The following is a 23,911-nucleotide window of genomic DNA, read 5'->3' on the forward strand; positions in this document are numbered from 1 at the left end:
AACTTGTACCTTCCTTTCAGATAGTTTCCCCCAATGTTGTTTCACTCTTACAATCTTTGCACTTGGTTTTATTTAAAGTAAAACTTCTATGCTGAAGATCTTCTCATTTTTAAGCTTTTGCTGCATCTCCACTCCTATACTTATAGGAAGTAACAGATGCCTTTTGAGTTTTGACACAACTTATTCCAAGTTGGTACTTGATAGGTCCCTTTACAATGTTCCTCTCTCTATTTCCCTTGCAGTAAGAATTTCTAACCTGATGCGAGTACTGGGGACAGAAGCTGTTCAGGACCCAACAAAAGTGGAAGCTCACGTTAGAGCACAGATGGCAAAGAGACAGAAGTAGGTTGCATGTCCTAAAACAAGAAAGCTTTATTTTAAAGTAGATTCGGTGGTGATGGGGTGCTGATAGCCCTAAAGACTAAAGTTCTCTACTGAAGCACAAAACAGATGCAGCAACGGAAGAAAGAATTACAAATTTTACTCAGATGATGACCCTACAACCTATTTCAGCTTTGTCTTGAAAGGCTCTCCTCTGAGAGCTACAGGAGAGTTGAGTGTTCATGACCCATCTGTTCTTGGACCCTTGTCCTGAAGCTGTCAGCAAGAGGCCCAATTGCAGTGGTGGCTTTACAGCTATCTGCTGGGAACTGGACTGAGACCCTGACTCGTTTCACAGACCCTCCAACAACTGCCTGTGTAGTAATGACTTTGAGGCATGGTCCTTCTGAGCTCACTACATTCAGTCACTTACACTGAGCACCTTCAGGTTTAATACTAAGCAATTGACTGTTCCAGACAGCAGCATTACCACAGTAGTGTTAGGCAGTGTGTGTACACATTCATCCTCAAGGGAAGTCATCTGGGAAATGCAAAGGTTTCACTGTAATAAAGATGAACTGAATAGGCTCTTCAAGAAACTAATCTAAAGCAAAGTACCTGAATTAAAAGTTCATGTGTAGTCTCAAACTACAAATAACCAAATGGCTGGATTTTTCAGGCAGTGGTAATGATACAGGGCCTTATGCATCATCACCACTAGATCAAATGCAGTCTCTAGCAGTACTGACGGAAAGTTTGTACCATCTGATGGTGGTTTAGTGATCTATTTAAAATTAGTTGGTGGGTGCTGATCCAGTTCACACCACAAATTTCCACCATTACAGCTGGCATTAATTGCTCTCTTTTAGCAGAGGCTAAGGTCTAAATGGATTGATCCCTCATCACTAGAGGCATCGAAGGCAAATTGGAGGGTCATGTTGCAGGAAGCTTGCAGTACAGCTCCAATGTTCATACTTGTTACAACCTGGTCCAGTTTCCCTCTGGATGGAAACCAGTCTCTTGTGATCTAGCGGGTTGGACCCACTCACATGCTTCTAAGCCAGCTGGGTCTGGGCAAAGTCTGGTTCAGTGTTCCTAACTCTGGGTCTACAAGGCTCACTCCCCTTCCAGTTTTCTGAACAGATATCCAACAAGCTGCATTTTTACTTACCTGTTGTCTCTTTCCTCCCACCCAGAGCTCATGAAGAGGCAAATGCTGCACGAAAACTAACGGCAGAACAGAGAAAAGCAAAGAAGGTTAAAAAACTTAAAGAAGATATTTCACAGGGAGTGCATATATCTGTGTACAGGTGAGTGCCTTCTCCCACCGACCCTAGAGGTGCTTTGTCTCAACAGACGTTTTTCCCATGTGACTTTTTATAAATACAGATGACAAATGCCTGTCTATAAATGTGTGCTAATATGGAGTGTTCCTTTAATGCAAGGCTATTGTCCACTGGCTCCCTGAACTCCATTAGAAACGCTGAAGGCTGTTCAAATTATTTTATGGTAGAGAGGGAAACAGCCCCACTTTCTCAAAAGTAAATAAATGAAAAGATAACTCCATTCTTCACTCATCCTGTGTGAGCATTCAGGGTGAATATAGAAAGTCTCTTTAATACTTTAGTGCTTCTGTAGCGCTTTCCAGCCAAGGATCACAAAGCACTTTATGAATTTTAAACCTAATGACACGGAACCTGAGATACTGGGAGATTGAATGTCCAGTGTCACAAGCAAAGCTGGCAATAGGACCCAGGAGTCCTGACATCTGATAAAACACCATTCAAAAGTCAGATGAAAGCTGCTATTATAATGTAACATATGTAATAATGTATTATAAACTAAGGATGGGACCCTGTTGTGCTAGGAGCTGTAAAAAGGTAGATACAGCCTCTGCTCCACACTGAATAAAACCCTGTTGAACATAGGGTTTTTCTTATACCCCGACAATGCTGGAGAGATTGAAGTGAGAGTAAGTACTGGACGGAATTGGAGGAGAGTGAGGGAACCCTCTTTCTCTGTTGTCCATTGTTCGTAGTTCTGTAGTTCCTTTTTTGAATAGATAAACTTTTGCTTTTCTATCCTCAGAGTCAGAAATCTGGGCAACCCAGCAAAAAAATTCAAAATTGAAGCAAATGCTGGGCAGCTGTACTTAACAGGAGTGGTGGTTTTACACAAAGACGTCAATGTGGTGGTAGTAGAAGGAGGTAAGGCTCAAGGGGGGTGCGCTTTCTGATTAGAACATTAGACGTTCAAAAGCTTGTTTCTAACCAAGATACCCAAATGTTTACATTTCCAATTACTGGAATTTATGGAAGTAAAGGAAGATATTAAGCTGCTCTACTCAGGATGCTTCTTAGATTTACTTCGCACCAGCCCTTGTGTAGTCAAGAATGTTAGCTACTTAAGTATTTTAACAGGTTTCAGAGTAGCAGCCGTGTTAGTCTGTATTTGCAAAAAGAAAAGAAGTACTTGTGGCACCTTAGAGACTAACAAATTTATTCATCGGATGCATTCGGTGGAAAATACAGGGGGGAGATTTTTACACACTCTCTCTCTCTCTCTCTCTCTCTCTCTCTCTCTCTCTCTCCATGAAGCAATGGGTTTCATCATGCACGCTGTAAGGAGAGTGATCACTTAAGATGAGCTATTACCAGCAGGAAGGGCGGGGGTGGGGGAGGAAGAAAACCTTTTATGGTGATAATCAAGGTGGGCCATTTCCAGCAGTTGACAAGAACATCTGAGGAACAGTGGGGGGTGTGGTGGGGGGGAGAAATAACATGGGGAAATAGTTTTACTTTGTGTAATGACTCATCCACTCCCAGTCTCTATTCAAGCCTAAGTTAATTGTATCCAGTTTGCAAATTAATTCCAATTCAACAGTCTCTCGTTGGAGTCTGTTTTTGAAGTTTTTTTGTTGAATAGCCACTCTCAAGTCTGTAATCGAGTGACTGGAGAGATTGAAGTATTCTCCGACTGGTTTTTGAATGTTCTAATTCTTGACGTCTGATTTGTGTCCATTTATTCTTTTACGTAGAGACTGTCCAGTTTGACCAATGTACATGGCAGAGGGGCATTGCTGGCACATGATGGCATATATCACATTGGTAGATGCGCAGGTGAACGAGCCTCTGATAGTGTGGCTGATGCAAATGATGCATCCTTGATTATCACCATAAAAGGTCCCCCCCCCGCTGGTAATAGCTCATCTTAAGTGATCATTCTCTTTACAGTGTGTATGTTAAAATCCCATTGTTTCATGGTGTGTGTGTAAATTTCCCCATTGTATTTTCCACTGCATGCATCGGATGAAGTGAGCTGTAGCTCACGAAAGCTTATGCTCAAATAAATTTTAGTCTCTAAGGTGCCACAAGTCCTCCTTTTCTTTTGAAGTATTTTAAATAATCCTCTAAATATTTAAACTGTAGTTTGTATGTTTAAGAAACCCAACATTATTAAATCTGCTAGATTTGAAGTCACAATGCTTTGACTGTGGCAGCTTCTCAGGAAAGACTCTGCCAGCCCTGGTTGAGTCTGCTATAATGCTTCCAACTTTCATGGTGCTTTACAAACATTCTCTCTGCACGTTTTGTGAGATACTATCTCCATTTTACAGCAAGGGAAACTGAGATGGCACAGAGGTGAAGTGACTTGCCAAAGGCCACTGAGAGTTCCTGTCTCCAAGCCCTGTGCTTAAGTTAGAGACTGTACTCCTTTGTAATTGATCTACAGTATTCTCTTTGCCCATGGCTTTTAGCTGGAACTGTGTGTGTGTTTGGGTATTTAATTTTTCCTCCATGGTTTCAGGTGTCATTAGCTTTCACTGCTTTTTGGAGACAGAATGTGACTCTTAGGACTCTTAAATTGAAGTTGTCAGCAAGCAAGAACTGAGTGAAAATGACTATCATCCTCTCTCTCTCTCCAGGCCCAAAAGCACAGAAGAAATTCAAACGTCTTATGCTCCATCGAATCAAGTGGGATGAGCAGACATCAAACACAAAGGGAGATGGTAAGCATAGACCCACATGGATCTATATGAAATGTGGCTAGGAAATGGCAATTGGGTCATTTTGTTGCAACCTCAAAGAGAAACCATTACTATGTAAATCCTTCTGCAGAACATAATAGGTCTGATCGTTTGAGTTGTAAATTTGAAGATCTCTGTAATGCTACTAAAGCAAACCAATACTGGGACTGTGATTTAGATGATAAAAAGCCAAGAACTTCAGTGATGGCTTATGCTCCTTGCTATTTACACCAGTTTTCCAGACTGCCTCTCATATTCAGCTGTATGTTTTCTAACGCACAGTAGAGCTTGAGCTGGCTTTACGTTTGCAAGACTCGAGGTTTGAAAAAAACAAACTCCAGTATGGGATAGTGTGTGTACTGCAGAATGACACCCAGTCTTGGCAGACTGGGGAGGCGAATACTCCCGAGGAGGCGTATGCCATAATTCTGTGAGGCACTCTGAGGTGTATGTCCTAATTCTGTGAGGCACTCTGGGTGGTCCTCTAGAACCCAGTACAGGTATGTATCCCTGAGACAGGAAGTGGGAGCCCAGAGCCCAAATCGCATAACCCTGGCTAATACTGATACACACACACAGTGCTGGGAACAACTTCTCTATAAATGTGGTGCCTGTGTAAATGCCATTGGCCAACAGTTTTCTTAAATGGGTCAGTTCTCCAGGGCATATGTGCCCTATGCATGCTCAGCCCAATAGGGGGAGCTGATCCTGACTGGATGACCTCTGAGTACTACTATAATAGATATTTTGTAATTGTATAATGTGAGACACCAGTCCATGGCTGGGTCAGTGATACTCAAACTGAAGTTCAGGAGCCACAAGTGGCTCTTTAATGTGTGTCCTGCTGCTCTTTGTAGCACATGATATTAAAACAGTGATTTAATTATTAACCAATCAGGATGCTTTTACTGAGTTATTAATGAAGTTATCAGCTTGCACTAAGTTATTATATTTGCTGTTGGAATAATTATATATATAAAAACTTATTTCCCTGTCATACTGTTTAAATATGAATACATAGTACTCTAGCCAGCTACTACTGTGGCTCTTTTAGGTAATGTTGGTTGCTAATTTGGCTCCTGAACCAGAGATCTGAGTATCACTGCTTTAGGCATATGATGGAGCCTGAAATGGGAATAAAAATGTGATAGAGGGATGTACTCACTGCTGAACCTTCTGTGCAAGTAAGTTAGATCTTCCACGGTATTTGAATTTGATTTTGTGCTTAAAATGTCAGATTATGAAGTTAGGTATAACATAACTACTAATAGCTATGGAGGACTCCCCTCTAAACACAATTAGAGAAAGGTGAAAGGAAATCAGCAAACATTTGTGTGCGTGCCCAAAATGAGGGAAATGTAAAAGTCTTAGTCTAAATGCAGAAATGTAGTTTGGATTTAGGTGGGAGAAGTTGTCTGAGTGGAATGAGAATAGAAGCATGGTCAGGACTGCCACTGCTTAGAGCAGTGGTCCCCAACCTTTCTGTGGGAATAGCACATTCCTATTCCCAGAAGACTGTGGCGGGTGCCAGACACCTCGCCGCTGAAAATCCGTTGAGAAGCGGCAGAGGAAAGAAGCGTTGCTGCTGAAATGCTGCCCAGAAATGGCAATGCTTCTCGGCGGCATTTTGGCGGGTGGTTCTCCGGTGGCTGTGCTCAGTGGCACCATTTCGGTGGCGCGGTGTCCTGCGGGTGCACACAACTGCCCCAGTGGGCGCTGGGTTGGGGACCCTGGCTTAGAGATTTGGGGTGGGGAAGATTTGTATTTTTAATGCTGATGCTTTCTTAGTGACTGCCTGGAATTCCTTATTGGCTGTAGGTCTAAAAATCTGCCTTTTTTTTTTTTTTTTTCTCCCAGATGATGATGAATCTGATGAGGAGTCTGTTAAAAAGACAAACAAATGCTCTCTGGTTTGGGAGGTAAGTTATGATCTTGATTTAAAGGAGCATTTTGGGCCTTAGGCTCTAGTGCTTAATTTCTGGGTCACTTGGCTTTTCATTACTGCTGATATTAAAACGTGCGTGCAAGCTATAAAGCCTTGTTACTTGCTGCACACTTCTGTTTGCAAATCGCTATGCACAAAGCATTTCACTATCAACTTGATGGCACTTGATTTTTGTTTTGATTGAAGTAGCTTGGCCATGGGTTTCAATATGAAGAACAGCTAGCCAAAAACTCAAAAGGTAATAACAAAATGTTTAAGTATATCAGAAGCAGGAAGCCTGCTAAACAACCGGTGGGGCCCATGGACGATCGAGATACAAAAGGAGCACTTAAAGATGATAGTCATAGCGGAGAAACTAAATGAATTCTTTGCTTCAGTCTTCACAGCTGAGGATATTAGGGAGATTCCCAAACCTGAGCTGTCTTTTGTGGGTGACAAATCTGAGGAATTGTCACAGATTGAAGTGTCACTAGAGGAGGTTTTGGAATTAATTGAGAAATTTAACAGTAACAAGTCACTGGGACGAGATGGCATTCACCCAAGAGTTCTGAAAGAACTCAAATGTGAAATTGCGGAACTATTAACTATGGTTTGTAACCTGTCCTTTAAATCAGCTACTGTACCCAGTGACTGGAAGATGGCGTTAAGTTAGCTAATATTTAAGAAGGGCTCTAGAGATGATCTTGGCAATTAGAGACTGGTAAGTCTAATGTCAGTACCAAGCAAATTAGTTGAAACTGTAGTAAAGAATAAAATTCAGACATATAGAAGAACATAAATTGTTGTGCAAAAGTCAATATGGTTTCTGTAAAGGGAGATCGTGTCTTACTAATCTTAGTGTTCTTTGAGGGGGTCAACAAACATGTGGACAAGGGGGATCTAGTGGACATAGTGTACTTAGATCTCCAGAAAGCCTTTGACAAGGTCCCTCACCAAAGGCTCTTACGTAAATTAAGTTGTCATGGGATAAGAGTGAAGATCCTTTCATGGATTGAGAACTAGTTAAGACAAGGAACAAAGGGTAGGAATAAATGGTAAATTTTCAGAATGGAGAGGGGTAACTAGTGGTGTTCCCTAAAGGTCAGTCCTAGGACCGATCCTATTCAACTTGTTCATAAACGATTTGGAGAAAGGGGTAAACAGCAAGGTGGCAAAGTTTGCAGATGATACTAAACTGCTCAAGATAGTCAAGACCAAAGCAGACTGTGAAGAACTTCAGAAAGCTCTCACAAAACTAAGTGATTGGGCAACAAAATGGTAAACGAAATTTAATGTGGATAAATGTAAAGTAATGCACATTGGAAAAAATAACCCCAACTATACATACAATATGAGGGGGCTAATTTAGCTACAACTAATCAGGAGAAATCTTGAAGTCATTGTGTATAGTTCTCTGAAGATGTCCACGCAGTGTGCAGCGGAAGTCAAAAAAAGCAAACGTGATATTAGGAATCTTTAAAAAAGGGATAGAGAATAAGACTGAGAATATCTTATTGCCCTTATATAAATCCATGGTATGCTCACATCTTGAGTACTGTGTACAGATGTGGTCTCCTCATCTCAAAAAAGATAGACTGGCATTAGAAAAGGTTCAGAAAAGGGCAATTAAAATGATTAGGGGTTTGGAACAGGTCCCATATGAGGAGAGATTAAAGAGGTTAGGACTTTTCAGCTTGGAAAAGAGGAGACTAAGGAGGGATATGATAGAGCTATATAAAATTGTAAGTGGTGTGGAGAAAGAATAAGGAGAAGTTATTTACTTGTTCCCATAATATAAGAATTAGGGGCCACCAAATGAAATTAATGGGCAGCAGGTTTAAAACAAATAAAAGGAAGTTTTTCTTCACTCAGTGCACAGTCAACCTGTGGAACTCCTTGCCTGAGGAGGTTATGAAGGCTAGGACTATAACAGGGTTTAAAAGAGAACTGGATAAATTCATGGAGGTTAAGTCCATTAATGGCTATTAGCCGGGATGGGTAAGGAATGGTGTCCCTAGCCTCTGTTTGTCAGAGGGTGGAGATGGATGACAGGAGAGAGATCACTTGATCAGTACCTGTTAGGTTCACTCCCTCTGGGGCACCTGGCATTGGCCACTGTCAGCAGACAGGATACTGGGCTGGATGGACCTTTGGTCTGACCCAATATGGCCATTCTTATGTTTTTATGAAATGTTCTTGGTTTATCTTTTTAAATCTCATTCAGATGGAGAAAACAGTGTGGTGACTTTCTCTGTCTAGTCCACACAGGAGTATTTTTGCATTTGGAAGGGTATAATGCTGGGAAATGCAGAGGATCCGTGATCCCATTCAAATATCTAATCACTGTTCAAAGGAAGCTTCCAGGACTAACTTATTGCCTGCTTTTTGCAATGCAGGAGAGCTGGGTTTCAGATTCTCTTGCTCTGGTGGAGGGAGGTAGCATACTCAGCCCTTGTGGAGGAGAAAGCAGTCAATGCTTTCTAAGGCTAACTAGTGACAGGAACCAAGTTGGCAGCATTCAAGAGGTGTCCTGGCCCGAAGTACTGTGGCTACATAGCTCCCTTGTGTTCCAAGTGACTTGAGGTTGGGGCCCGTACCCTTCAGTTTTCATGATCACATCCTTTGAGATGCTATATAAAAATATTGGCATCTCCATAGTCTGTCTTTTTATCATGCCATTCAGGATTGTCTCCACTGGCTATGCCAAACAAAGATTGACACAGACTGGAATAAAACATGTACCTTCAATTAAAGCCACTGAAGTGCTCTTAAACACTTCAATTTGTTGCAGACTGTATCAAAGGAAAGTCTTTTCCTGGCAGTTCATTTAAAAGAAAACATTACTAAATGACAGGTTTCAAGTAGCATCCGTGTTAGTCTGTATTCGCAAAAAGAAAAGGAGTACTTGTGGCACCTTAGAGACTAACAAATTTATTAGAGCGTAAGCTTTCGTGAGCTACTCCTTTTCTTATTACTAAATGACAGTAGAAATTGCCCTTATTTAAGCATGTTTCTATACAACCTTTCACCTCTGCACAAATAAAAATAGCACTAATTTAATTATGCAAATCATAGTTCCTCTCTGAATACTGGTTTAGAAACCTGAGAAATTACTTTTTCAATTCTAAAGAGGTTTATTTTTGATTCCTCTTGTAATTGTGGTTGCATTTGCCTGTTGATGCATTTGCTTGGTGGTTTTTCCTGTTAGCAAGATGCATCAGAAAACTCATACTCTTTCTGTCTATTTCAGGGTACAGCGAAGGATCGCAGCTTTGGTGAAATGAAATTTAAGCAGTGCCCCACTGAAAACATGGCACGGGAGCACTTTAAAAAACATGGAGCTGAGCACTACTGGGACCTGGCTCTGAGCGAGTCAGTGTTGGAATCCACAGACTGAAGGTGCTGCTGCCCCCAGCGTTTCCATTGTTAATTTGAGAACAATACCTGGCTGAAAACTTGGACAGAACTCCCTTCCTCCCCTCAAATCCCCACAGTACGTTGCATATGATTAAAGAAATATTTTTAAAACAACAATCACAGCTACACTGTTTTCTAGATAAACCCAACTCTTGGAAATAGTGGTGCAAAACCACTGGAAAGTGGTATCCACCAGAGAATTCAGTTTTGAGGAGGTGGGAGGGGCAGAGAAAATTGTTTTCAGTAGTCTCTTTAGTCCTTCACATACAGCTGTCTCAAGTGGAGGTACAAACACCTCCTTGCTTTGTCAGCTGTTCCGTAGATGAAGTCTGACATTGGACAAACTATATGGTGCACGCAATCAAAGATTGCTCCTTTGATGGGCAGGGAAGCAGTTTGGGAGCAGCCCCGAATGGTCTGAGGATGCAGTATGGAGCATTGGAATTTGTAAAGCAGAGTAGGAGATGGGGACTTAGCCCACATCCTATATTTACATAATAAACTTTTTTAAAAGAAAGTCAAAGATGTGTTTCTTTACATAGGAGTTTCAATTAGCCTGCTGTTACTCACTGCAAACCATGTTCTTCTGTATTTGGCTCTTGCATCAGTCTTGTACCATAGCCTGGGTATATTTGAAAGGATTGTTTGACAGCCGTAAAATCAAGGGCCCACTGTGCTACAAACATGGAGGGAAGACGGTCCTTGCTCTCAATTGTAAAATCTAAGAGAAGTAAGAGAGCTTATGGGGAGAGGGATACAACCAAATACATGTTTTTTATAGACTCTTGCAGTTCTCTAATTATAAACAAAAGATGCCAGCTCAGCTAGCCATCATTAATTGGCTGATCTCTTAAAGGCATAGCATAGGGTGGATCTTGAAGTACTTGATGAGGAAAATGGACTGGCCCTACAGATGAGTTCAGGGAGAATATTCCATGCATAAGAAGCAAAGTGGAGGAAGGGTCAAATTGATTTGTTGTGAAGCTGGTGTGAGTAGCAGCAGTTGGGGGCTGATGTTTGGAGAGACGAGCAGACAAGAATGAAGAGGCAGAGTTGTGAAGCTTGAACTTTAATATTTAGGAAAAAGTGGAATTCTTGTAATATCCTATGCAGCATTATAAATTTTAGCAGTGAATATGATCAGCACTTGGAGCTGTAGTGCATTTTGTACTGTGCTTACTAAGGCAGTTACTGTCTGTTAGATTGGTCCTTAGAAGGAAAATATGTTGAGTGGATTTCTTCAATTAACATTAGCATGAGCTTCTACAGCCAGAGCTGGCTTGTCTTGTGTTTCATGCAGGTAACTTCCCTCACTGTATGACAAGTTTTGAACCTGCTTTTAAATTCATGGAAATGTTTTGGTGTCATCCCATTTACTTCGGTTGGATACTTTATCCTAGCTCCTGCAGAGATGAAAAGTAAATAGCAGCTGTCCAGTGTCTTTTTTTTTAATGAAGTGGGAAAGAGTTCCTATAAGCACATTTTGTTGTTTTCATTCATCCCTAATTAGGTTAACAGCTTTTAAACAGGTTGATGCATCACGGGAAATATAGAATATTTATCAAGGTTGGAACACTAGGTCTGATCCTGTCCTTTCATCTTGTGCAGACAACTACATCAGTGCAAAGTGGAGATCAAATGCTATCAGATCAGTGTGGTAGCCTTTTACACTCATTTCATAGTGCTGGGAATGACTGCAAAGTGCAGGACAATGGAGAATTAAGCACAGTGTTTGTTGTTTCTGTGAATGCAGGATCTCTGTTTTAATCTGGTCCTATTGCTTCATTCCGTAGCTGGAGTCAAACTCTTAAATATATTCTCCAAAATAGTCAGGACTTCAAGGGAGGAATAAGCAGCTCACCTAGTGTCTGGGGGCTGGGGTAGAAATGCCATAATAAACGTTTGTTGCTAATCAGTATGGCCTGCATAATTGCGCTCCAGGTTTCTAGTAGGATTAGTCATTTTTGTCTGTCTTCGGCACAACAGTGCTTCTGTTTATACTCTCAACTATTTATACTCTGATGTTGATACTACTTCCTGCTGTAACTCATTCTAAACAATGAAAGGGACTTTGTATATTGTATCCTGAATGTAGGAAAGACTCAAGATTGTATTAACTAATTAACTAAATATTAACTAAATCTAATTCTAGATTTTCTTTAATTGTACACTGACAATTCTCAGAATAAACCGGTTTTGCTCAATTATATGAGGAACTGGATCCAAGACACGAGCTTGTGTGTCTACCACAGGAGCAAAATATTGTATGATGGGAACTAGGGGATGGCTGCTGGGAAAGAGACAACTTCCTCTAACTTCCCAAAAATCATCTTACCCCCTGTGAGCTAAAGCTCAGGAACTACCTCTCTTCCATCAGCCTGCCTTCTGCAGAAGCTGGTGTGAAGTACCACATCTTGTAACAAAAAGAAAGCTTTAAAATTCTCTTTATAATGAAGAGGCCTATCTTATTCACAATTTTTAAAAACCAGATATTGTTTCTTGAACCATCTTAATTTAATAACAAAAGCGTAACGTTTAATTTTTAACTATTTGTTCTGCTTGTTTTTTTTTATTTTGGCTGAGGACAATATAGTATTAAAATCCTTTTCTCCTTGGGCTAGGGCTTTGCTACTTTGGTTGTAAATCAGTATTGTCTGTTAGTTGGTTTTTTTTTTTTAAATGTACTGAAATGAAGCAATTGAGAGGGCTTATCTCTTGTAAGAGCTTGATTTTAAAAAAAAAATTTTTTTAATAAGTTTAGGTAATTACTCCTTTAAAAGTATAATTGTTTCTCTAGGTTTACCCTCTTTTTAAAATCTCTTCTGTGGCGGCTCTGCTCAGTAAAGCAGCCTGTTGCTCTCTTCTACAAACCACCTGGTACAGGTTCTACTATTGATGTGGGGTGCCTTTGCAAAACGGCGCTGGTGTTGAATGAGCTGGGCTCGTGTTTTTTTTTTTTTTTTTTTAAGCTGCTCTCTTGGGCAGAAGCGGGGAGGGTGCTAGGTTTGCAGGCCAGAAAGGTGGCGGGGAGAAACAAAGAGCATAAGCCTTCTTCCATGACGTGGGCCAGCAGGGCCTGTGGCCATGTGTAAAGGCTGCTGGGAGAAAAAACAGGAGGATGGGAGGAAAGCACAAAGGATGCTGGGCCTATGGCCCTGGTGTAAGAAAACACAAAGGCTGGCAGGAGCGGGGCTCAGGGCAGGGGTGGGGAAAGAAGTGCAACAAATGTTGGCAGCATCAGCCAGGTGGGTGGGGGGGAGGAGTACAAAGGATGCTGGGAGTGTGGTCAAGGTGGGGGGGGAGAGAAGCACAAAGGATGCTGGGAGGGAGGATGGCCCCGCCCTTCATTCTACAGCCCCCAGGCAGCTGCCTCCCTCCCCAGTTCGCGCTGGGAAGCCCTGATTGGACTGACACCCTTGACCCTTTCCCTAGGGGCGGGGGAAGGTCTCGGTCAATTGTTCGCGCTCCCTTCCCGCCTCAGGTCTAGCCCTGCCACTTCGCACATGCGCAGTGAAAGAAAGAGCGCCTCAGTTCACGGCGCACGCCCGGGGCTTGTTTAGAGAGAGCGGCCCGCATGCGCAGGAACGTGATTTCCTCAGGCTTGCGCACAATCGATTGGGAGGGATTGGGGTGTTTGCGCGGTCACGTTCACGCATGCCCAGTATGCTCCGCGACGCTGACGAGAAGTTTGGCATATGCGCAACCGCTGTGTAGCGCGTGCGTCGTGAACATCTTGCGCCGGGAGGGGCTCGGCGCGTGCGTAGTGGGCAGCATCCCGCGAGGGGTTGGCGCATGCGTACTAGGTGGCTGTGGTTCTGAGGGTAACTTGAGAAACCTAGTACAAAATGGCGGCAGATGGGCGGGCTCCGAGCTGTGTTGGGGATGGAGCGTAACCAGCCCCTGGCAGCCGCCTAACCGGTTAGCGGCTCAGCGAGCACAGGAGGGGCCCTTCAGGGGAAGGGGTCCGTTAAAAGCCCCGCAGAGAGCGAGGGGGCGGGGCTGCGGCGCGTACCCCGGGAGCGAGAGTGAGTCGCGCGCTCCCGCGACCATTGCGGCCCCTCGACGCTCCCACCGTTCCGCGCGAGTGCGCGCCCGGCCCGTGCGTCTCGGGACTGGGAGGGGGCGCGTGCCCGTGAGAGAGGCCGGGCGGTGGGCTGTGGCAGAGCGACCCCTGGGTGCCATAGAGAGGAGGCGTGTCGCGGCCTGTCGCGCCTCCGGCCCCGCACAGGCCGGGCCCCGTTCAGCGTGAGGGGGTTTCACCTCTGTGCGTTGTGCCCGCTCTCGGGGGCGGGGATAGAGCCGCCCCACTGCTGCGGCGGGGGGGGCGTGTTTGCTTTGCTTGCTGTTGCGTTGCATGCGGTTGCGGGGTGGGTGCTGAGACCCTCGCGCGCGCCGCAGGGAGGGTTGCGCGCGTGGATTGCGTGCAGGCGAAGGGGGCTAGAGGCTAGGGTTGAACGTCACGGCATGGAGGCGGCGTAAGGACCCTAGCGCACAGGGCAGAGGGGCATTGCTGCTCATTGCGGCGTGTGCCCTGGGGCGACAGGGAAACCCCAGCACACAGGGGTTGCACGGGTGCCCTGCTTGCATTACCGCATTGCACGACCGTAGCCGGACTGCGAAGCCCTAGCACAAGGCGCAAAGGGGTGCGTCGTTACATGCATCCTTCTTTGGAAGCTGTCCTGGTTAAATATAGCATACCCGTGCAGCGGCCAGCCCAGCTCATCTCTGCCCGGGCGCGCGCACAGGAGGCACGCTCCCCCCCCGGGCGAGGGGGGAGGGGAGGACGGCTGAGCGGTGCACGCGCTCCCGGCCGCGGCGGAGGGTAGCGGCGCTGCTGCTTGTGCGACCAGGGGAGGAAGATGGCGGCCGGCGGCGGAGGCAGCAGCAAGGCCTCCTCGTCGTCGTCCTCCTCGGCGGGGGCCCTGGAGGCGTCGCTGGACAGGAAGTTCCAGTCGGTCACCAACACCATGGAGTCCATCCAGGGCCTGTCGTCTTGGTGCCTGGAGAACAAGAGGCACCACAGCACCATCGTGTATCACTGGATGAAGTGGCTGAGGAGATGTGAGTGCGGGGGGGGGGGCACCATGGCGGGAGGTGGGGATGGGGGGGGGGCTCTTGAGAAGAAGGAACCGCGACCTCATTATCTGCCCCTGGATGTGCGAAGAGGGCACCAGGAGGGAGATGTGGGGGGCGGGGCATCTAGGAAAGCAGGCACCACAACCCCATAATTTTTCATTGGAGGAAGAGGGGGGGGGGGGGAGGCAAATGTAATGATTCCCCATCCAGCCATTGAAACAGGTTAGCCAGGGTCATGGTGGATTCTCCGTTGCTAGCCATTTTTAAGTCGAGATTGGGTGTTTTCCTAAAAAGCATGCTCTAGGAATTATTTTGGGGAAGTTCTCTGGTCTGTGTTATGCAGGAGGTCGAAGTGGTCCCGTCTTGACTCGAACTCTATGAATTGTGAGAGCGAGGTTAGGATGGAGGCATTAGGGGCTGTGAGGGACTCTGGGGAAATAAACCCTTTCTTCCTTTCACTTACCTTCCATGTCTAGTCCCTTCTCCCCATTTTCCAAACCCTGTTAATCCAGACATATCTCCTGATATGAATCTCTCCTCCTCCGCGCCACCAGAGTTATTGAGATATCTTGTTCCTGTGTCACTTACCCTATGATTCCCACCCTACAGACTCATTAATTTGCATCTTGTTTATATTCCCTCACTATGCATCAGGTTCTCAGTGGCTTCCCCTAGTTATTTAAGCCACCCCCACACCTACCCAAATGGTTCTTTTATTATGTTTTAAATACTTTGGAGTCTATAAACAAAACTATTGTTCTGTATATAGCTGGTACAATCAGAGACATTTGCAAAATGCTTTGGTTTTCTTAGCTTGAAAAATTCCATTTTTCATTTATTGATTTGTGGTGTTAATAAGAAATAATAGAAATGCATGGTACCTCTTCCATTGTACCTCTTTAAAATAATCTGTTTCAGAATTTAAAAGATCTTGCTTATGAATTTGTAGTGATCATTTGGGAACCCAGTGATTTAATGTGAATTTCTAAATTGGTTGAGATCTTCATTTATAGTTCAGGACAAGTCTGGGAAATCTGTTGCGTTGCTTAAAATTTTTGTATGTGTGGTATTTGATTCACAAGCGGAAATGTTCAGTTTGAAGTGGATGTGAGTGTATAACATTTACAGTAATAGACATTGTAACACAAGTTCACAAAAGTTCAAAAACTGTAGTGGGAGGCAACAGAATGTTTGGGTTAGGGAGAGAGGGAGTGTATTGAGAGGATGAAGGGGAGACCACTACCTTTTTGTACCACAGGTTTCAAACGTATATTTAATAATTGATAGCTAGTCTTCTTCCCGCTTTAGTAAACTTATTAAAGTTAAGGCTCTCTGAGGCATAATTATTCAGAGAAGAAATTTTTGGAATACATAACTTCTAGGCAAGCCATTCTAATCTCTGTTTTATCATATGGCATTATCATTGCTGTGTATGTTGCTTACAATGTTAACCAGTAACTGACGAGTGCTCTCCAGAGTCTCAGGTCTGTACTTATTTATACTTGCATCTGAAAGATTTTAGTATACAATTCCAAGAAAAAAATAAGGATGTAAATTAACTGCCCGGAACATTAGCTCTCATTTTTGGGGGCTAGCCACAGGCTTCTTCCCTCACTCCCAAAATAGTAGTCTCTTCAGATGTGGGTAGGAGGAAGAGTATTGGATATTAAAATCAAATCTAGAGAGCACTGGCTGTAGTTGTATTGTGGACTTGACAGTGGAGAGATTAATCTTTTTCACTAGTCTAAACATGGTTTGATCATCTTTGCTGGAATTGCTCTTTCTTATGTCCTTAAAATATTCAGATCTCGTACTGTCTCAGTATGAGCTAAAGCAAGTTTTGCAGGCACAAGGAGGTAACATTAAAGTGGCATTATAACTTTTTATGTTATGCTTAAAAATGTTTGAAATAGTTTATTCTCCATACTAAGGGTTGATTCTCTAAGTTGCTGAGTGCCCTTTTTTCCCTGTTTACTTTGATTGTATTTGAGGGCTCCCCAGAAGGAAAGCAGGATTGAGTCCTCATTCAGGAGCTGTGTCCTTCACTTGCATCTCTTATTCTAATCTGAGCAGGCTGAGGAATGCTGTGAATTAATTGGCAGAATAGATTGTAAATTGTTACGAATTTTGATGGCGAGTAACTATTACACACTGCTTCAGTTAGCATAACTTTTGCATTTTAAAATTACACATCAATTCTTCCTAGCAGTCTGAAAGTCTCAAAAGCAAGACTTGCTTGTCATTTGGAATAAACTGAGATGTATCTTGCAACAAAGTTCAATGAAAATTTAAGGTTTTAGAACAGCCTGCAAGTAAAGGGGACATTTTGTGAGAGTGGGACATTTGCAACTAGCATGAGGGTTCAAATATAAAATTCAACTATTTTCCTTGCCTTTTAAACAGCATAAAAAACACTTCATTGTTGAAATTTTCAACAGTACAGTTGTCTGACTTACTAAAATGGTAAACAGTTTGTCAAAGGTTGTAATTAAACTTTATTTTCAGATATGTGAACTCAAATGTATATCATAGTGAGAAGTAAAAAAGAAAAGGAGTACTTGTGGCACCTTAGAGACTAACAAATTTATTTGAGCATAAGCTTTCGTGAGCTACAGTGCACTTCATCGGATGCATTTGGTGGAAGTGAGCTGTAGCTCACGAAAGCTTATGCTCAAATAAATTTGTTAGTCTCTAAGGTGCCACAAGTACTCCTTTTCTTTTTTGCGAATACATACTAACACGGCTGCTACTCTGAAACCTGTTATAGTGAGAAGTAAGTCTTCTAGGGCTGGGATTGCTGGGCAGAGCAAAATAGAGTAGTTCATAATTTTTTTTGTTTTGGTAGTGTGACAAGTAGTTAAGATGTCTTTTTTTAATGGCATCATGTAAGAATCAAAATATTAACTCTTAAGAAACTGCTTTTGTCAAAATCGCTAATGACCTCTTCTTTTCTAAAGCTCAGAACCAGTACTCCATCCTCATCCTCAATCTGTCATCTGCCTTTGACACCATTGATCATGCTCTTCTTTATATCCTGTCCTGTCATGGCTTCCATGACCGTATCCTCCTGGTTCTCCTCTCACCTCTCTAATTGCTCCTTCAATGTGTCCTTCGCATCATCCTCTTCATCACCTGCAAGTTTCTGTGTAGTTTCCACAGATCTCTGTCCTTGAGCCCCTTCTTCCTCTATACCTTACTTCTGGGTAATCTCACCTGCAAAGAAAATTCAGCTACCATTTTTCTCTGCTAAGGACTCACAGATCTACCTCTGTACTCTAGACCTGTCTTCTGTCCAAACTAAAATCTTGGTCTTTCTGACATCTACTTGTGAATGTCTAGCCATCAGCTCTGTCTCAACATGGATAAAACAGAGCTCTTAATCCCCTCCCCCATAAATCTCCCTGTTACCTCCAGTCCTGTTCACTGTGGACAACACCACCATCCTGCTTGTCATTCAGACTTCTAACCTGGGCATCATCTTTGACTCAGCTCTCTCTTTAAATCCTCCCATTTCGGCTGTGTTTAATTTTCCACATAGGGCCTTTCTTGTTCATCCACTTCTAAAACTCTTGTCCAGGTTGTCCTCTTGCATCTTGATTACTGCAACATCCTTCTCTCTGTCCTCGACAAATGCAGTTTTGCCACTCATATCTGTTCAGAATGTTGTCACAAAGATCATTTTCTTAAACCAAGTCATCCCTCTCTTTGCATCCCTCCTCTGGCTCCCCCTTCTCTATCACCTCAAACAAGCTGTTTACTTTCAATTTGAAGGAGCTTCATGGCCTGTCTGCTCTCTACCTATTATCTCTTAAGCTTAAGGTTCAGATTTTGTCTCGGTTATTTTTAGAAAGCCATGGACAGGTCGCAGGCAATAAACAAAAATTAATGGTATTCTTTGACCTGTCTGTGACTTGTACTAGAAATAACTGGTAGTGTGCGGGGAGGGAAGGAATGACAGCCCAAGCCCCACTGTGTGGGGACTGACAGCCTGAGCCCCACTGGCTGGGGCGCACAGCCACGGGAGGGTAAGGGGGCGCACATCTCCTGTCACTGATAGCTGAAGCAGAAGAAGTCATGAAAATGCAGTAAAGTCGCAGAATCCGTGACCTCTGCGACTAAATCATATTCTTACTTATGTACCATCGAGACATTGATTTCCTGCCTTCCGTCAGCCCAGGATGCATAGGGCCCTACCAAAGTGGACATGAAAAACACTTCATGGACTGTGAAAACTGGCATTGTAGGGGAGACCAGATTTAACCGAGTTGAGCAGCTGGAGAACAGAGGCTGCTGGCTGGGAGCCGAGCTCTGAAGGCAGCACCACCGCCAGCAACAGCGTAGAAGTGAGGGTGGCATGCTGTGGTATTGATTACCAGTTCTGTTCATCCCTTTGAAGCACCTGGCACTGATCGCTGTCAGAAGACAGGATACCGGGCTAAATGGGCCTTTGGTCTGACCCAGTATGGCCATTCTTACGTTACTGCCACCCTTACTTCTGTGCTGCTGTTGGCGGTGGTACTGCCTTCAGAGCTGGGCACCCAGCCAGCAGCTGCCCACCAGCTGCCGAGCTCTGAAAGCAGCAGCACAGAAGTAAGGGTGGTAGTATCACTACCACTCCCACAATAGCTTTGCAACACACACCCCCTTGCACTTACCCCCACGGTTACAATACCATTACATTTCAGTTTTAAGTATCTGAAATTGAAATTTATTATTTTTTAAATCTTATGACCATGAAATTGACCAAAATTGTCCAAGAGATTTGTAAGGCCCTAATGATATAGCTTCCATCGCCCACATGATACATTTTCAGACACCTTCATGCTGCCCCTCATGCTTGAGAGGAACTCCCCATAAACACCACAAAACTAATTATTCTCTTTCAGATTCCACCTTAAAAACTTACTCCTTTTCTATCATCCCTACAAAAACTGGACAATAGTTAGCTGGCTGTTGTACTGAGTCGACCGCCTATCATGCTGAGCCAATTTGTCTCATTGTTTCCTCGTACTCTCTTACCTGTCTCTGCATCCACCTGTTGTTTGTTGCCTTATACTTAGGGTATGTCTACATTTACCAAGGATTGATGCGGTGATCGATCCACTGGCGGTCGATTTAGCGGGTCTAGTGAAGACCCGCTAAATCGACCACAGAGCGCACTCCCGTCGACTCCGATACTCCGCTAGAATGAGAAGATTAAGGTAAGTCGACAGGAGAGTTTCTCCTGTTGACCCAACACTGTGTAGACACCGCAGTAAGTTGACCTAAGCTACGTTGACTTCAGCTACGTTATTCACATAGCTGGAGTTGCGTAACTTAGGTCGACTTAACCCCTTAGTGTAGACCTGCCCTTAGATTGTGAGCAGTTTGAGGCATGGACTGTCTTTGTTCCATTTGTACAACTCCTAGCACAAAGGAGTCCTGGTCCATGAATAGTAATGGTCCATGATAATACAAATAATAGCTGGTAGTAATTAAGAAAATTTGACTTGCTTTTATTTTCTGCTGCTCTTAAATGTATTTTAACTCTAAAAGCCTGTAAAAATATCTAATAGCTGTTATTTTCGGAGAGCCTCTTGCAAAGGGTAGAATGAACTAGATAAGAGTGGCTTTGTCTCAGTATCTTAATAGAGTTTTTATAAGATTAAGATTAAGATGAAGGTCCAGTAGAATCCAGTTGTCCGACCCTTCTTTAACCGGTTCTCCTTATTAACCAAACAACCAGCGCGCACAGGTCCAAAAGAGGGCGATCTCTCCTGTGCCCTCTAGATGGCATTGCAGCCTCGCACTTTCCCACTCTTTCGGTTATCCGAATTTTTGGTTATCCGATCTGGCCTGAGTCAAAATGCGGCTTCTTATTTTCCCAGGGGGGTGCTCAATTTCTGCTCAGTCCCAAGCCCCACCTCCACTCCACCCCTTCCACCGAGGCCCCGCTCCCTCCCCGCCTCTTTCCCTCCCTGATCTACCCCCGCCCCACCTCTTTCCGCCTCCTACCCTGAGCGCGCCCTGTCCCCCTCTGCACCCTCCTCCCCACCGTCTCCTGCATGCTGCGAAACAGCTGTTCTGTAGTGTTCAGGAGGCGCTGGGAGGGAGGGGGGGGAGTTAATTGGCAGGGGACACAGGCAGGTGGGAGTGGGGGGGGAGAGGGGAGCTGACTGCTGGCCTGTGTCCCAGTTAGATTGAATAAATGGGGTTCTTCTTGTTAGAGCCCTGTCTGGGACAATTTCTTAATCCCACCTCACAATTCCCATTCGCTCCTGCATTTTTTGTTTAATAGTTATCCTGCAATTAAGACAGGAAATCCTGTGGGACCTGCAGGATCCCAGTCCCACTGCAGGCCTCTACTGCTTGTATTTATATTGAACTGGTGTTTACATCTCTTAGTAGGGTGACACTCTTAAAGGAAGCATTGTACAAAAATTAAATTGATCAATGTTATAGGTGGTATTTCTGAAATGATACTTGCCTTATATAGTGTTTTTTTTCTGGTTTATAAATTCATTTATATGAATAAGAGAATTAGAAATTTTTCTGTGAATTAGAATATCATCTGTAGTGACATTAGTAGCACTGTTAAAAAGATTATTGATTTTCATGCTTCAGTTTGGAAACTGTGGTCAGGAAGAAATCTCCCCACTTATACCCACCATCATATAATCAGTCCTGCACCCTTGACTAGGTTCTCATCTAATGGTTTCTACCATCCTCTGGATACTGCTTGAGACAGAACATTTATTGATTTTTGTTTTGATATTTGAGTTGTTTTCTTTAATTCCAAAGTTTTCTTGCTCTGTTTATATCATAGTATGTATGTGTTAAAAAATCCTTGCAAATTTTTTTCCCTCTACATTTCTCTACTTTGTCTCTTAACAGATAAAGTACTGTCTAATTGTTATACAAAAGATGTGATGCTATTTGAATGGAACCATTCCTTTTTTAATGCAAAATTAGTGCTGATATTTAGATATGTCAGCACATGATTAAATTACCTCTTCACCAGTTTTTTGTTCTAGTAGTATAATCATAAGGACAATGACCACTTGCTTATGTGAAAACTGAAAGTTTCACTAAAATAGACATTTGCTTTATAGAAGTATAAGGTATTTAATGCTGTGAATTAATTTTTCTCCAAAACTTACTGCTGTGAATCTATATTATAAAAGACTTTCTGACAGGACTATCTAATTTATTCATTGTGCTTACATAAATACTATTTAGTCACAAATTAAATATAACTGCTTTTCAGGTCAGTAAACCATGCATTTATTATTTGGGAGACACGTTAATCCATCAAGCAATATAACATCACTTTAAAAAAAAAAATAGTACAGGAGGTACAATTGAAGAAGAATTTGAAAAACATTTGGCCATAGGCAGTGTGAGATCAATAATGCAGTTTACTGTTTCATGAGAAGAACTGATGTCTCCTTTACAATTTGTTGAGACATCATGATCGAATAAAAGTTCTCTTCGTTTATTGATGTATAATAAAAATTTATTCAGGTACCTCCCAGTATGTTAACTGCATGCATTCCCAGCTTACCAGTTGCATAACACAGTGGTATGATTGAAATTTGCTTCTTTTTTTGCATATGACTCTGTTTCATAAAACCAGTGTGCAGTGTGTGTTCTTATTTTGATGTAGTTTTTAATCACTAAAACACTGCATATTAAGACTTGTGTATTACTATAGATATAGCCTTATCAACTGATTTATTTGAACATACTTTTTTTGTAGTTTGTAATTTGAAAGGGTTAGAAGAACGAATTGACCCTAACTGAAAAAAATAAATCTTATTTCTGCCTTGGTGCATGTGTTAAAGTTCAACATCATGAAAACTATTGTGAGGTTTCAAGTGCTGGATTGTGGCATAATTAATTGAATTTAACTGTTAGAACTAACTGACTTTATTTGCCACTTGAAGAAATCTATAGGATGGTTGATTTAAAGAAGCCTAAAACTTGATTTAAAGGGGCCCTGGCAAAACCAAAACAAATTATTTAAAATAAATCTTTAAATTATTATAATTTTCTTGAGGTCTAACTTTTTGGTATTGTATAGAAGATTTCTGGCAGTCTGTGAAGACAATACAACTGTGACAAAAATGCTTCCAGTGACCAATGGATGGATTTAACAAAGTTGTACAGAATTTTTAATAACATTATGGTAAACCTTCTTAATTTTGCAGAATAGTTGTCTAGTAGATTAATACAACTGAATTTTAAAGTTTGACCTGCTCTTCACAATTTTGGCTGCTTGTTTTAAATTTTTTTTGTAATTGACTCATCTTAGATATCAGTCATGAATTAAGCCCAATTCTGCTGGTTTTTACGGCACTGTAGAGGAAAGTTTAAATTCAAAATATCTTTTGTGGGAGGCAATGGCCTGGTGGATGGAGCACTATTTCCAGATCTCCCACTGGCCTGTTGAATGACCTTGGGCAAGTCATTTCCTCTCTGCCTCAGTTTCCTCATCTGTAAAATGAAGAGAAAGATACTGATCGTTGTAAAAACATGTTAAGATATATGGATGAAAAGCTCTAAAGAGATAAGAATTGTTTTAATTATTAAATAACAAATCTTAACTTTTTTCATATGTTTTCTATTAAATATAAATTTGGGGCCTAAATTCTTGAGTGTCCTGTTTCATAACTGTTACCGCAGTTAACATAGCATAATGCAAATGGCAAGAAATCTCTGCGGTAAATAGTAGCAACAATAATTGTCCATAAATACTTGAAAAACATACTTTTCTGCTATTCAGTAATGAGTGAAAAGACTTGTAAATTTCACTTTGCTACTCCTGCTGGGACTGTCCTGTGGGCAGGAGTAGTCTGTTGCTGCTGGGTTGCTCTTGGAGAAGGAGAAAGATAAATTTATCTAGCCTCACCATCCCATTAGAAAGGCTGCTTCTGGTCTTATACTTGAGGATCTGCAATGTGTTGCAGTAGAAGAGAATCTTATATGAACCTCTGCTGCTATTTGGGAGGGGCTGGGAATGAAGAATAAAGAGCCTCTTCCTTCTCCTAAGAGATTGCAGAAGCATCAGAAGCAACAGGCCAATGTCTGTGGCTTCTGCATGTTGCAGTCTGCAAGAGGATCAGCATAGGGAAATTTACAAGATTATAATCCGTTTCGCTTCACTG

At 42.7% G+C, this 23,911-nt stretch overlaps 2 protein-coding genes across 6 annotated transcripts in view; both read left to right on the forward strand.

Annotated features, from left to right (window-relative positions):
- Window positions 1-10,206, forward strand: part of PRPF3 (pre-mRNA processing factor 3) — a 28,244-nt gene extending 18,038 nt beyond the window's left edge. For all 4 annotated transcript variants that reach the window (XM_038383012.2, XM_038383013.2, XM_043502173.1 and 1 more), the window contains 6 exons: window positions 243-342; window positions 1,518-1,631; window positions 2,410-2,528; window positions 4,247-4,330; window positions 6,206-6,267; window positions 9,523-10,206. In XM_038383012.2, coding sequence (XP_038238940.1) covers window positions 243-342; window positions 1,518-1,631; window positions 2,410-2,528; window positions 4,247-4,330; window positions 6,206-6,267; window positions 9,523-9,669 — 626 coding nt within the window. In that variant the 3' untranslated portion in view covers window positions 9,670-10,206. The remainder of the gene's footprint in view (window positions 1-242; window positions 343-1,517; window positions 1,632-2,409; window positions 2,529-4,246; window positions 4,331-6,205; window positions 6,268-9,522) is intronic.
- A 3,300-nt stretch (window positions 10,207-13,506) lies between these two features.
- The window catches only part of RPRD2 (regulation of nuclear pre-mRNA domain containing 2), a 50,069-nt gene continuing 39,664 nt past the window's right edge, over window positions 13,507-23,911 (forward strand). The window contains exon 1 of one of the 2 annotated variants that reach the window (XM_038382445.2): window positions 13,507-14,750. In XM_038382445.2, the coding sequence (XP_038238373.1) occupies window positions 14,549-14,750 (202 nt within the window). In that variant the 5' untranslated portion in view covers window positions 13,507-14,548. The remainder of the gene's footprint in view (window positions 14,751-23,911) is intronic. The other variant, XM_038382446.2, reaches the window with a different exon arrangement.

This window comes from Dermochelys coriacea, chromosome 24 (genome assembly GCF_009764565.3).
Source record: "Dermochelys coriacea isolate rDerCor1 chromosome 24, rDerCor1.pri.v4, whole genome shotgun sequence".
Lineage (NCBI taxonomy): Eukaryota > Metazoa > Chordata > Testudines > Dermochelyidae > Dermochelys > Dermochelys coriacea.